General features: G+C 49.5%; 1 protein-coding gene across 1 annotated transcript in view; it reads left to right on the plus strand.

Annotated features, from left to right (window-relative positions):
• Positions 1 to 476: 476 nt before the first annotated feature.
• Positions 477 to 12,493, plus strand: part of ADAMTS9 (ADAM metallopeptidase with thrombospondin type 1 motif 9) — a gene marked incomplete at its 3' end in the record, with an annotated part of 82,651 nt that continues 70,634 nt past the window's right edge. The window contains exons 1-3 of the mRNA XM_084269466.1: positions 477 to 792; positions 932 to 1,314; positions 2,483 to 2,645. Of these exons, the coding sequence (XP_084125592.1) occupies positions 699 to 792; positions 932 to 1,314; positions 2,483 to 2,645 (640 nt within the window). The 5' untranslated portion in view covers positions 477 to 698. The remainder of the gene's footprint in view (positions 793 to 931; positions 1,315 to 2,482; positions 2,646 to 12,493) is intronic.

Here is a 12,493-nt window from a genome sequence, read left to right on the forward strand (position 1 = left end):
GCAGATCAGGCAGCAGCCGGTGCCGCTCAGCCCGGGTCACTTCGCATTTCCCGAACTCCTTGCAAGGAGCCAGCGGGGAGCGGCGGCCCGGCCCGGGCCGGGGGTGCGGGGCCGCGGTTGGGGCTCCCCCTGCCCGCCCCGTCCAGCCGCAGCGAAAGCTTTTCTTGGCGAAAACCTGCGATTCCGGCGTTCATTGGGAATGAAAGAAAGTGACATGTTAGGAAAGGGGGTGGGGGGGGGTGGAAGGGGAAGGAGGGCTGGCCCTGGCGCCGACAGGGCGGATCGCAACAGCGCCTTGTCCACGAAACACCGCCCATAAATTGGCTCCCGGGAGCGTCCCGTCTACCAGCTCGACGGGGGAAAAGGCGGAAAGCGAGGGAGAGAAGGCAGGCGGGAGGGCGGCCGGCTCCCCCGTCCCGGCCCGTCGGTCCCGGCCCTTCCGCCGCCGCGCACCATGCGCGGCCCCTGGCGCCCCGCGCCCCGGCGCCCCGCCCGCCCCTAACGCCGCCCGGCTCCAGCGCCTTTCTCCGGCAATACACCGGGGGGGGGCGGGGAAGGGAGGGGGGAAGAGAGAAAGGGGGCGGAAAAAAAAAAAAGCAAAGCCAACAAAAAAGAAGGAAGGGGAGCAAAAGAAGGAGGAAAAGAGCCGGTGGGGAGCGGGGGAAGGCTGCGCTCCTCCGAGGACAGCGCGCAGCACCATGCAGCTGGCGCCGCTGGCGCTGGCACTCACCACGCTCTTCATCGACGGCTTGAGGATAGGAGCGAGGAGGCAGAAGCTGCACCCCAGGCAAGGTAAAGGGGTGCTATGGGGGCAGGGAGGGGGGTGTGTGTGAAACGACACGCCGAGGGAGTGTTGGGCCGCCGCCCCCCGAGGGGGATGGGGGGGACTCGACCTCCCCGCTCAGGGACATGTGCTTCGCTTGCCTTGCAGCCAAGCTGCTGGAGAAGCTCAGCGAGTACGAGATCGTGACTCCTACCCGGGTGAATGAGTTTGGCGAGCCCTTCCCCACCGATGTCCACTTCAGGCGGCGTCGGCGGAGCACCAGCGCTGCCCCCGACGCCTGGACAGCCGCCGCCTCCCCCAAAGCGCACTACAGGCTCTCCGCCTTCGGGCAGCAGTTCCTCTTCAACCTGACGGCCAGCTCGGCCTTCATCGCCCCCCTCTTCACCGTCAGCCTCCTGGGAGAGCCCGCCGCCGACCAGCGGCGCCTCTACGCCGAGGCGGCCGATGCCGACGTGAAGCATTGTTTCTACCGGGGGCACGTCAACGCCCGCCCGCGGCACACCGCCGTGATCAGCCTCTGCTCCGGGATGGTGAGACCCTCGTCCCGGTCCCGGTCCCGGCCCCGCCAGGCACTCCGGAGCGGCGAGGCGGGGCTGGAGCGCGGAGGAGGAGGAGCGGAGCGGGGCGAGGGAGGATGGGCAAGAGGGATGGGGGCGGCCCCTTTCCCCCCGCCCCCCCCCCGGCTGAGGGATGGGGCTGGCGGTCGCAGTTCGTCCTGGTCGGGGGTTTTTCCCACCCCGCTTTTATTCTTCCGTCGGGTTGCGGCACCGGGGCGAACGCCTCCTGCTCCGCGGGTTTTGGGGGAAAAACTGCCACCCAGCGGCACCCCGCCGGGGAGGTCAGCGGGCGCACGCCCCGGGCACCGGCACCCTCCCGCGCCCGGGGTGCCGGTGAGGGCTGCGAAGGGATGACTGGGGCTCCCCGGCAGCGGTGACCACGGAGCCGCCCCGCACTCCGGGGAGAGGTGAAGGCAGGCTGCCCGGCAGCCCCTCTAACCCTCTTGGTACTCTTCCCTGCGGCGGGATGCCGGGAAAGGGATGAGCAGAGGTTCCCGGCTCATCCTGGACTGACCCTTCCAGCTACCCTAGTGCCTTCCTGCAGCCCGGGGTGCCTCTCCGGGAGGTCTCTGCTGGCCTCTGCCTGGTCCAAGCTAGGGCACACATGGGGGCTGGGCAGGCCTTCCTCCTGGTCATGCTTCCCTGTCTAGGATGGCTGTAGGATGCTTTTTGATGTCTTTTATTTGCCTACCAAACCCCCAGTTTGTAGTCATATGCAACTTGGAGTGTCAGTGTTGTCGGAGTGTCAGGGGTTTTCCTGTCTGGACACCTCCTTCTGGTCCTCACATGTGGGTTTAAAGCTTGTCTTGGGGAGAGCTGCTGTATGGAAACCAGTACAACCTGCTGGGGTTGCACTGAGGCCTCCAGCACGCTGCAGCATCATATTCCCTCCCCTGGGCAGCAGTGGCTTGATAGATGTCCCTGTCACTGGGATGGGATCTGGCAGACGTGCCCCTCTCAAGCAGCCCGGCGTGGGTGCGAGCAGTGCGGTGGGAGCTGGAGCTCCAGCCCATGCCTTCACAGGGGTCGCTGCAGAACTAGGCACTCGCTCACCTCCTTTGTCAACTACTCTCTTTGCTGGGTAGTCCTGCTCCGTAGTCACCCAAAAGCTGACCGCCTGTTCCCCTCTGGTCCCTCTCAGCTAGGCACATTCAAGACTGACGATGGGGACTATTTTGTAGAGCCGTTGCTATCGCTCGAAGAGCAGGAGTATGAAGAAGAGCACAATAAACCACACCTAGTCTATCGACACCGGACACCTCCAACCAACTCTTCTGGGGACAGGCAGACTTGCGATACTCCAGGTACTGGTTTTGTTACTGCCCTTTGTGACTTGGCGCTTACAAAAGGGAACCGATTTGCAGTGAAGAGCCAGCAGGCTTGTGTGGGGCAGAAGGGATGTGGAGTTGAATGACCCCTCTAGAAATGGTACCACGTGCATTAGGGCTGGGCTCGCAGTGGTGTTGCTGTCCAGAAGAGACACGATGCACCTGTGCTTTCTAGTAATCGGTCATAAGGAAGTTGTGGTCAGGAGAAGTCTTATGGTTTCCGTTTCATCCCTGCTGTAAGGCTGGCAAGAGATCCTTTGGGCTGTCTTGCCTTAAATATCCCACGAGCTTTAAACTTGCTTTCTGTCCTCTCCTGTATGTAATTCCTGACCGTCCCAGTTGGATTTGTTCTCTGCCTGAAATTCTGTTTCTGTCCTTTAAGTGACATCCTTCTGTCTTGGTCTTACTGTTCTCCTGGTCTTCCCAAATCTGGTTGTGAGTTGCAACGTCTAATTTCTTTCTAGTGGAAATGAGAAGGTCCTAACACCAACCCTGACAGTTCTTCCCTTATTCATCACTTTTCCATGGTTCATTTTCAAAGGCTTTCTTTTTCCTCCTGGCCCTTCCTCCACCAGCACCATCTCCCTGACCTCTTTGCTCTGTCTTTCTAGTCTTTGCACATATGAAAGAGCCAAGCCTTTTTATCTCCCCTTCATGTGCCTTGGTGAGCAATAGCCTTGCTTCTACTGTCCCTATTATCTGCAGTGGCTTCCTGCTGCTCTCTACTTCCTTGACTTCCTGATTTTCACAACTAATCCTCTCCTTTGGCAGCAAATACCTAAGTTCTCTCTGAAGAAGCTTATTCTTTCGGTCTCCTATTTCACCTGCTGTTTCACCCTACTCCTTTGGCCTGCAGCTAGATCTACAGGAGCTTTAAAGCCTAAACAGAGTAGACCTTGACTGGCTTCCCTTGCGTGGGCTGGAAGCCGCTCATGTGCTGCAGAGTAGGTGGAGTTGCTCAGGGAGTAAAGGTAGCACTGGAGGAGTCTGGTGACAAACTTAGATTGTATGCGTGACTCGGTTGGCACCCATGACTGGATCGTGACCATGCTGTTGAGCTGCTGGTCTGTTCAGCTTGCAGGGATCACACTAAGACAGAAGATGCTCTGGTGCTCTGTTACCAGACAGCTGATGCACTAGCAACATGCATTTCTTTTAGAAGACATGTGGCTGTATGTCCACATGCAAACATGTGTGCTGGGGGACAATGGTACCTCTCACAAGGCTGTCATTATTTGTTCTTCCAAGGGTTGCTGCTGGACTATGCCATTCTGGTTTCTCTCTTCCAGCTGTTTCTGCTCCCTTCTTTGAGATCAGATGCAGGAGACTCAGAACAGTTGGAAAGAAACACGGAATCTGGCACATTGCATCAGTAGCCCTTGGAGGAATGGAGCAGCAGATCACAGGACTCATTGAATCAAAGGTAGCTGGGAGGGCTTCTGACTTTCGCTTGTGGACTTTACTCTGTGCTGTTATAAGTCTGCTGTATTTCATCGCACTATAAGCTCCCATTTAGGGTATTATCCTTCTGGATCACGATTCATAAGAATAATACTCCATCCATGATATTACCTACATGGTGTATATCTTTTTACCCTGTGTTCCAATATGCTTTGCTTCTTGCTTGTCTTCATTTCCTTGCCATTCTCAGCTGTGCTGTGTAGTGGAAGGAGGAGGTCTAGCCTGTCAAATACAGTCTTAAGGGTTCCAAATAGGTGTGACAGTCTTACTTGTCCTCCTGTCCTCTTTCCCTCCATCTGTCCCTCTCCCTTTTACAGTTGTCCAGGTTTTTGAAAAGGAATACTGCTTTGCTCATACGTGCATGGTGAACAAGTCTTGGTCGCTTCATTTAAAGGAGCAAGTGCAGGGCAGGTTGGGCAACAATGAAGCTTGGCGTTCCTCCCGTGGTTACCTTCTTTCCACCAGAAGTATCTTGCATGTCTTTGGATCAGCAGGGAAAATGCAAAATCTAGTAGAACTCACTGTTTTTGACAGGATGCATCTGTCATTCCTACTAGAGAAGAAGAGTTTCATAAGAGTTTGGGAGTTTGTCATAGCTGTAGGGTGTTGTGTTGAACCCCTCTTTTGTCAGAAGAACGTGTGAAAAGGTGCGTTTTCATTGCAGGCTTCTGGAAGGGATTGGAATTTGGTCAAAGAGCAAATTCATGCAAGGGAAATCTTAAGCACCCACCCTACAGTCAGCAAGGAAGCCTGCATTGGGTAGTGGTGCTATTAAGAATAGCCTTCTGATTGTCTTCTTCCTCCAGATGATTAATAGGCAACATAACGAGCGTACCTTTACCATGATGATGTAATTGTAGGCTTCTTGTAGTATCCAGGAAAAGTTTCCCTTGTGAATTTACTGACAGGTTGAGTAAAGGCTTTTGTTTCCCATGGTCTCCCTGGTGTTACTTTTAGTTTTCACTGTCCTCGGGTCAGCTTAAAAACCCAAGTATTTGATTTGGTTAAGTTTTAATTAGCAGTTTCTGATTAACAGTTTTCGGTCCTCTGACACGTGAGACACTCTGCAGATGTTCTGAAAAAAGATCTTTCTGCTGTTGAATGCTGATGGATATTGAATGCAGGCTGTGCTCTGTGTATGAACTTTCATAGCACACCACTGGAGTCTCCTGGCAATGCACTCTGGCTGTCTGGCATATAGCTCAGCCACCGCAATAAAAGCTGTTGTCAAAGTTTTCCTTGGGGTAATGGGTTAATGTAGTTTCAGTCATAGGAAATGGTGCGATTTCTCCTCCTTTCCTTCTTTTAGTAAGTGCCATGAATCAATTTGTCATCTGGTCGAGGATCTGGCAGAATAATTAGTTGTGTTTTACTGAATAGCCCTGGTGGGATGAAGATTGGCCAGGCTGACGGTGTGATGTCACTAGGTGCAGTGCCGCTACCACCCATCGCTTCGCGATAGCAAGCTCTTCCGATCCAAATTATTAAATATCCGCCTTTTTGAGGTGGAGGAGGAAGAGAAAAGAAGTTCTGATCCTAAAAAAAGAAAAAAAGGAAGTGGGTCATTGCAGAGCTGGAGAGCGGAGCTTTCCTGCGCCCCGTGGAGGAACAATCTGACTCAGATGATAAAAGGCGCGTAGCTGCATCCTGCGGTGTCATGGGGAGCTGTGTCTGCTCTGCTGGCCAGCTTTGGGAGGCCAGTAGCAGCTCTCTGACCTCCATCCAGTCTGACCTCCCACCAGGAGCACACCAGCGAGCCCTACCCACTGTTTTCCACCTGAAACCCTGGAGGTTTGGTCTCACAGAGAGATGTCCAGCTCCAGATGCCAACAGGACACTGCCCCTGATCGTCACCTAAATGAACCACTTCAGGCCACTTCTTGCTCTGCCACATTTCCCATGTTTTTTAATCGTTGTTATGTTTATAGATGTATTTTGGCTGTTGGCTTCTCTGGGTTCCCTTCTCTTCCAGGCTCGTTGGGTTTTGTGATGGCTTTAACCTTTCACTGAATCTCACCCAACCATTCTGCCTGTTGGCCACCCCTTGTTCTGAAATAGATGTGGCCTCCACCTGCCTGGTGGCACTGAGCCACAACGGCCCCGTGGCTGTGAGCATAGATGGAAGAGTTGAGCTTTCTCATTTCCCCCCAGTAGTGTCCTCAGCAAGTTATTGCTCCAAACTTTACAAATTACTTGCAGTTTCCACTGTCACCCTGGAGCAGGACTCCTGAATGAAGACTTCTGGAAAGCTCCTCCTTTGTTCGCTTTGCTCTCCTCATCCATCCTTTCTGTTTTCTTTCCAGTTTCGTTAGCTAAATACTTCCCTGTTCTTTCCTCATGTTTCATAGTTCTTGTATATTGAAGACCCATCTATGGCTGAGACGAATAAACTGAGAACTGAATCTATAGTGAGTGCTTGCTGTTCCCATGACTTGTGACTGGTCAGCTATGCCCATTCTGAGGCTGGTGGTAGCCCTGGATGCCTGGGCTGCATGTGAGGATCTTGCACAAAGTTCTGGCTCCTTAATGAGAACGCTTAAAATGGGAATATCTACCGTTGGCAAAACTTCTTATGCAGAAGCAGCAGCAACACTCAGATGGTGCCAAACTAGTAGGAAGATGATTAGAGCTTTTTCTCTTTCTGGAGGAGAGCCAGGGGGGCTGTAGCCAGCAAAGAAGCCTTCCAGCAATTTGTACTGAGGTGGTGAGATTTTGGAAGTGGGCTCAGATGAATGTAGGACAGAGCAGATCCTACCTGCACAGAGCTGGCTGTGTCCCCACCTGCCGCTGGCAGAGGTGGGAAAGGCTGGTGACTCAGCTGCTGAGCTTGCTTTCCAAAACACTTAGCACGTCCCAGTACCTGCCAGAAATGGACACACGTGGGTCTCGCTCATCCAGGTGAGAAGAAGAGAAGCAGCTCTGTGTATGTGAGTTATGTTGAGAAGATTGCTGTGGAAAGCATTAGACAGATGGGCAGCGTGAACCAAGTCTTGCCACCAAGCTAGCGTGACACAGGCATAATCAGTAATATGTCACTGATTTTTTTGTTGTTGTTGCATTAATGAGTAATTTGTAATGGATTACCCCTTCATAGCAACTTTATAATCCCTTCCCACTGAAGGTGACTCAGAGGAGCCACCAGAGCAGAGGAGTGCTGCCCTGTATCTTTGAGAAGCAAAAGCCTGGTGCTGCCAGTTCAATGGCTGTGGTCTTGTTTCTGCATGGTAATTAGCCCCTACAGATGGTTGTCATCTCTCTCCTGGTGCCACCCAGCTGCATGGGAAGTCGTTGATGATCCCACAGTACAATCAGGAGATGGTTCTGCCACCATGCTCCCATGCACTTGGGGAGGGGTGGCAAGCTTGATAGTGCCAGGGTATGGGTTTGTTCTTATGTTATCAGTGTCGTGACCAGGGGGAGGATGTGTTGGGGGTCTGGCACTGTGGCTAAAGCATAACTTTGTCCCCTTCCATGTAATGTGGTCTCACATTGGTATAGGTAGGTGATAAGCTCTTTCTCTTGCCTGAGCTGTGGTTCAAGGTGTGTACCCAGTGTTAGAACTGGTGTATACTGGTGGGGAACGGGGGAGGAAGAAAATTTTGTACTCCTTCTACAGATGATTTATATGTGTTACATTCTTATTTTGTAGCAGTTTTGAGGCAGAAACTTGGAATGCCTTTTCCACAGGACTTGATGTTTGTACTTTTGTGAGTGGTCCATGGTGTGGAATCCCAGATCTTCTGCACTCAACAGCCCTTTTGTATTTTTGCTAATTTTTTTTTTTTAACTGTTTGCCTTGCTTCCAACTGTGACCTTATTTTGGTTTTGACCTCCTTCATCCAGCAGAATTTCACATTCTAGGTGTCTGTTTTCCAGGCAGGTCTTCAGGCAAATTCTGTACTGCTGGGTCTCACGTAACTGTGGGGCTGTAGATGATCTGCAGGGAGGTTTTCCTAAGCCTTTGTTTCCAGGTTGAGCAATCCATGAGCTCTTTCAAAAGTCTGTTTAAGCTGTCAGCTTTGCTTTTGGCCTCAGGGTAAAACATTGGGTTTGTTCTTTCCTTCAGAAGAGTTTCTCATCTTAAGGATATGAACTGTAATTTATAGTCAGATAGTAATTATTTCAGGTTTCCTTCCCTCCCCAAACCACCAAACGAGAGAGTTACGTCACAACTGCCATATGCTAATGCAATTAATTCTATTTCTGGCTTCCTATTGAGGTAATAGCACAGTGACAGCCAACTAGTACTTGGTCAAATGGGCCTGGGATGTCAAACACAAGCCTTTCCCATACTGAGTTGGGAAAGGGATCAGGCTGTAATGTTTATGCTATCTTGCTGCAGTGTTGTCAAGTGAGATAAGGTATTATACTGACTTCAGCTTAGACACTTGATCGCAGCCAGTGATACAGTTCCCGTAACTCTTGCTTTGTTTGAAAGTTTCTTGGTGTGAGTTATAAGCAAGGTGCACACGTTTTGTGGGTAGTACTGAAAATATATTCAGCATGGTACTGGTGGAAGACCAAGATTGTGACTAGACAAATGATTGCCTGGTTGTTGTTTAGCTACTTAAACTCAGTGAGGGAACAGAGTTTAATTATTCTCCTGGAGTTTAAATGGATATACTTGCAATTCTGCATCTACTTTTACATCACCTATGTGGACATTTGCTGAAGAAGGGCAGGTGGGAGAAGCAGGGAGGTGTCACTGGTAGTTTCTGTCTGTACCCAATGGTATAGTACTGAAAATAAATGCTCTGACTGTACTGTGACTTTTCTTCCCACATACTTGTATTACCATGTCATGACCATCAGCTCTATAGATGATTGCTAGGTAAAGGATCTAACGGGATTCTTTTTTCTCATCTTATACTGAGTGTCAGTACAAAGCTGTGGTGATCTCAGTATTGTTCTTCTTGGTGTGGTATGTCGTAGGTATCACAACATGAGTGAAGATAACGTGCTGGCATACTCACAGCTATTACTCATTGAAAGTTGCATGCATAGCAAGCAAGCAAGAGTGGGAGCTTGAGGGCTCAGGTGGCTTGTGAGGCAGAAGCCAGGTTCAGCAAGTGCAACTTCTAGAGCTCTGCAGGCTAATAGGCTCAGTTAGCCCAGGCAGCGCTGAAGGCAACAGCCCTGGCTGTGCTCCTGATGTGCTGAAATGCCACCAGCATACAGCAGTGTGCCTGTGGGACACCTGTGCCAGTTTGACCCACAGCCTGGCTCAGATAAGCATCTACTTGTAGATGAAACACTGGAATGTGCTTTAGCAAAGTTCCCAGCCCCTTGTAGGGTGGTTTTCCAGGGTGTTTTGCCAGGCTTCTTTTTAAGTCATTCTACAGGGCTAGTTTGTTGGGTTTTTTCTTCCAGAACCAGGGGGTTATGGAACTGGTATCAGTAATTTTCAGCGCTGCAACTTTCTGTCAGACGTACCATAAACCTATTTTGTACCAGTTCAATGGTGCTTTTGTGCCGAGCGGTTGTGAGGTGCAGTAATTTAGTTATTTTCTCTGTAAGATGATCTTGAATCATTTCTGCCACATGCTCAGTTCAGTTGTTACTATCTGCTTCCTTAAAGAGGGAATTTATTGTTTTGTTCATTATCTAGTTGCTCTCTACTGTGCAGAAGTGGTAGCTTTCACGTACAACTTTTTACCTGAGGCAGAAAAAGTTCTCTAAAGCTGGAATGTATTCTCACATACATCACCAGGAGAGGAAACGTCTGGAGTATGTGTGGTCTTTGGTGTTTGCATGGTATGAAAACAGAGAATATTTTCTCACTGAGGGCAGTTGATTGGTGCTAATTACAAGTCCATGGTTCTCAAGCATTCTGTTTCAAGCAACAGGATCACCCTAAAAACCATAGGTGAGTTTACCATCATCTTCTGAGCTTTGTTACCACCAGCAATGGAGTCTCCATAGCCAAAGCCACCATCCTGCTTGTGCTGCTGCTCAGGCTGCAGGAGGTGAATGAAGGGTGAGACTGCTTATTTTGCTATCAAGTGATGCTTCATGCTCTGTGGGCTTGCTTGCTGGCCTTAGCGTATTTTCACATATGGCAAACACGTAGCTCTGAGCTTCAGCTGGCTTCAGCAGCAGGTGCCTCTGGGCAGGGAAATTTCCAAGCATCTGAACGTTTCTCTGGTTGGACACCTAGGAAGCCACTTAGTTGAGCACCACTTGCCAATGAAGATTGAAGCTCCAGTTGATCTGTTGAGCGTGTTCAGACTGGTTTGTATTTGAACACTTTCCAGTTTGGAGTTAAGATAAATAGAACAAACTTTCTTTTTCACCCTTAGTGCAGAATACTTTTCTGTTTGGATCCTTGGTGGCCCAGACCCTCCATTTCACTTCTCATTTACGTCATTGACCTTGCTTCTATCAATACAGAGGGTTTTCCCTTTCTAACTCTGCCAGCAGCTCTGATTGCACAGGCAAGGACCAATCCAGAGGGACAGCAGGATTAGTCATGCTTGTTAGGACTGGTTGTCTCAGCATGGTACAGATCCCTTTGTTACATTGCCATCTCTGGCTGTTGTCTGAGCAGGGCAAGAAGCTGCTGGTGGCAAAGGGGTGTTCTGCTTTGGGTTATGCTCACAGTAACAGAGGTGACAATTTAGCCCCATTCAAATTCATCTGAGATACGTTTGTAGATATGTTATTGAAAGATATAAACCATATCAATATGGAATTAAAACAGACCCAGGGCTAGAAAAGACTCTTGTTCCAGCTTAGAACCTAAACGGGTCCTAAAGACAAAGTAATTTCCATCCCACATCCTGACAAGAAGAGCCTGAAAATATAATTTAATTTCATCTAGTCTCCTCTGCAGGGAGAAAATCCATTTTGCTTCTTTCCTCTCTTTTCCAAGCAATAGCAGTCACTTCAGTCACCACTATTGTACTGGCTACAGGCAGCGAACAGGCCAGGCAACTGTAGCCATACTGAACTGTTTGGGCAGGGTTTGCTGCTCAGGTTGAGGAAGGCAGGTCAAACACCGAGTGACTGCCTGGAGGGAGCTCAGCTGCATTTTGATCTCCTTTATGGAGGTGTGCAATAAATAATTAACTTCCAAGCGATAGTTTTATCATCTGCACAGCTGGATCAGAGCCGGTCTGGGAGTGTTACGGGCCAACCACCGAGCAGCAAACTTTGTGTTAAAAATCCCAGGTCACACGTTCAGAAAATGCATGGTAGTAAGTTGGTTTGAAAGGACCGTGCCCTTTTTTCTAGCAGGGAGAGGTTATTAATGTTGTTAGATCGAGAAATAGATTATTTTTTTCCCCTCCCTGGCTCTCTCTTTTTTACTTTTTTTCTTCCTTCCCTGCTATGTGCTGTGCTCTTGAACTTGGAGCTGAACTGGAACTGCTTGCATTGTCACATGTCTTATTTAATTGTGCAAATTGCTTTCTATTCCAAGGACAAGTTAATGTAGAAATGGAAAGGATTAAAACTGTTGGGATACGGGATCGCTCTTTCATCTAATTTTTGGTTTTAGCATAACAATAGCTACTATTTCAAAAGCCGTCCCTGGCTCTGCCCTGTCACCCTTTCATGTAGGCAGAGTACTTGCGTAGAGCCTGAATCTCCCCTGCTCCCTCCCTTGGGATAGATCCAAAGTCTATTAATCAGGAGGAATCACCTATAAATCAGCTCCTCAGGCTCTGGGCTGAGGTTTCTTGCACTAGCAAAAATAAAATGGCACAGATAGGAAGATGCCATCAGGAAGGAATATCCCTGCCACAGGATTAGGTCTTAGTTCTTCAAGTCCCAAATAACAAAGAAGAAACGGAGCGGAAGAAAGTGAACATATGCCTCCAGGTCTGTCTAAAGACAGTGCAAACTGCTGTCTTAGGAGAGCAAGCAGCAAAATGGATGTTATTCCAGCAGCCTTTTAGCTACCCCTTAAATTATTATTAACTGTTGAATCAGTGCATAGGCTCACCTGGTACTTGAATTATTGATCTGTAGTTTGCACAGGTTTAATGTGTTTGTCTGCTCATTGGGAGTTCGTGGGGTTTTTTTTTCCCCCTGCTAATTAAAGAAAATGTTTTGTTACTAAAACCCATCCAATTGCTGCCATGTGCAGGTAGATGTTTTTTAGGTCATTTGTAAAGATTGAGAGCTTGCCAAGCCAACCATTTTCCTTCCTGATTTCTGTTAATATATTAACACAATGGTGGGGGGGGGAGGGAGAAAAGCAAAACCAGGTGGAAAAATATCACACCCTTTTTTTGGTGCTGTGTGTGGCAGTGGGAAGCTGTGGCTGTAAAATTGCAGTTTTCTTGTGTGGTGCAAGAGAGTTTTACTTCTGCTTGACTGAACAGTGGTGTGCTGCACTGTTCAAGAAGAGCATTTCTGCT

This window comes from Gallinula chloropus (assembly GCF_964237585.1).
Source record: "Gallinula chloropus genome assembly, chromosome: 12".
Classification (NCBI taxonomy): Eukaryota; Metazoa; Chordata; class Aves; order Gruiformes; family Rallidae; genus Gallinula; species Gallinula chloropus.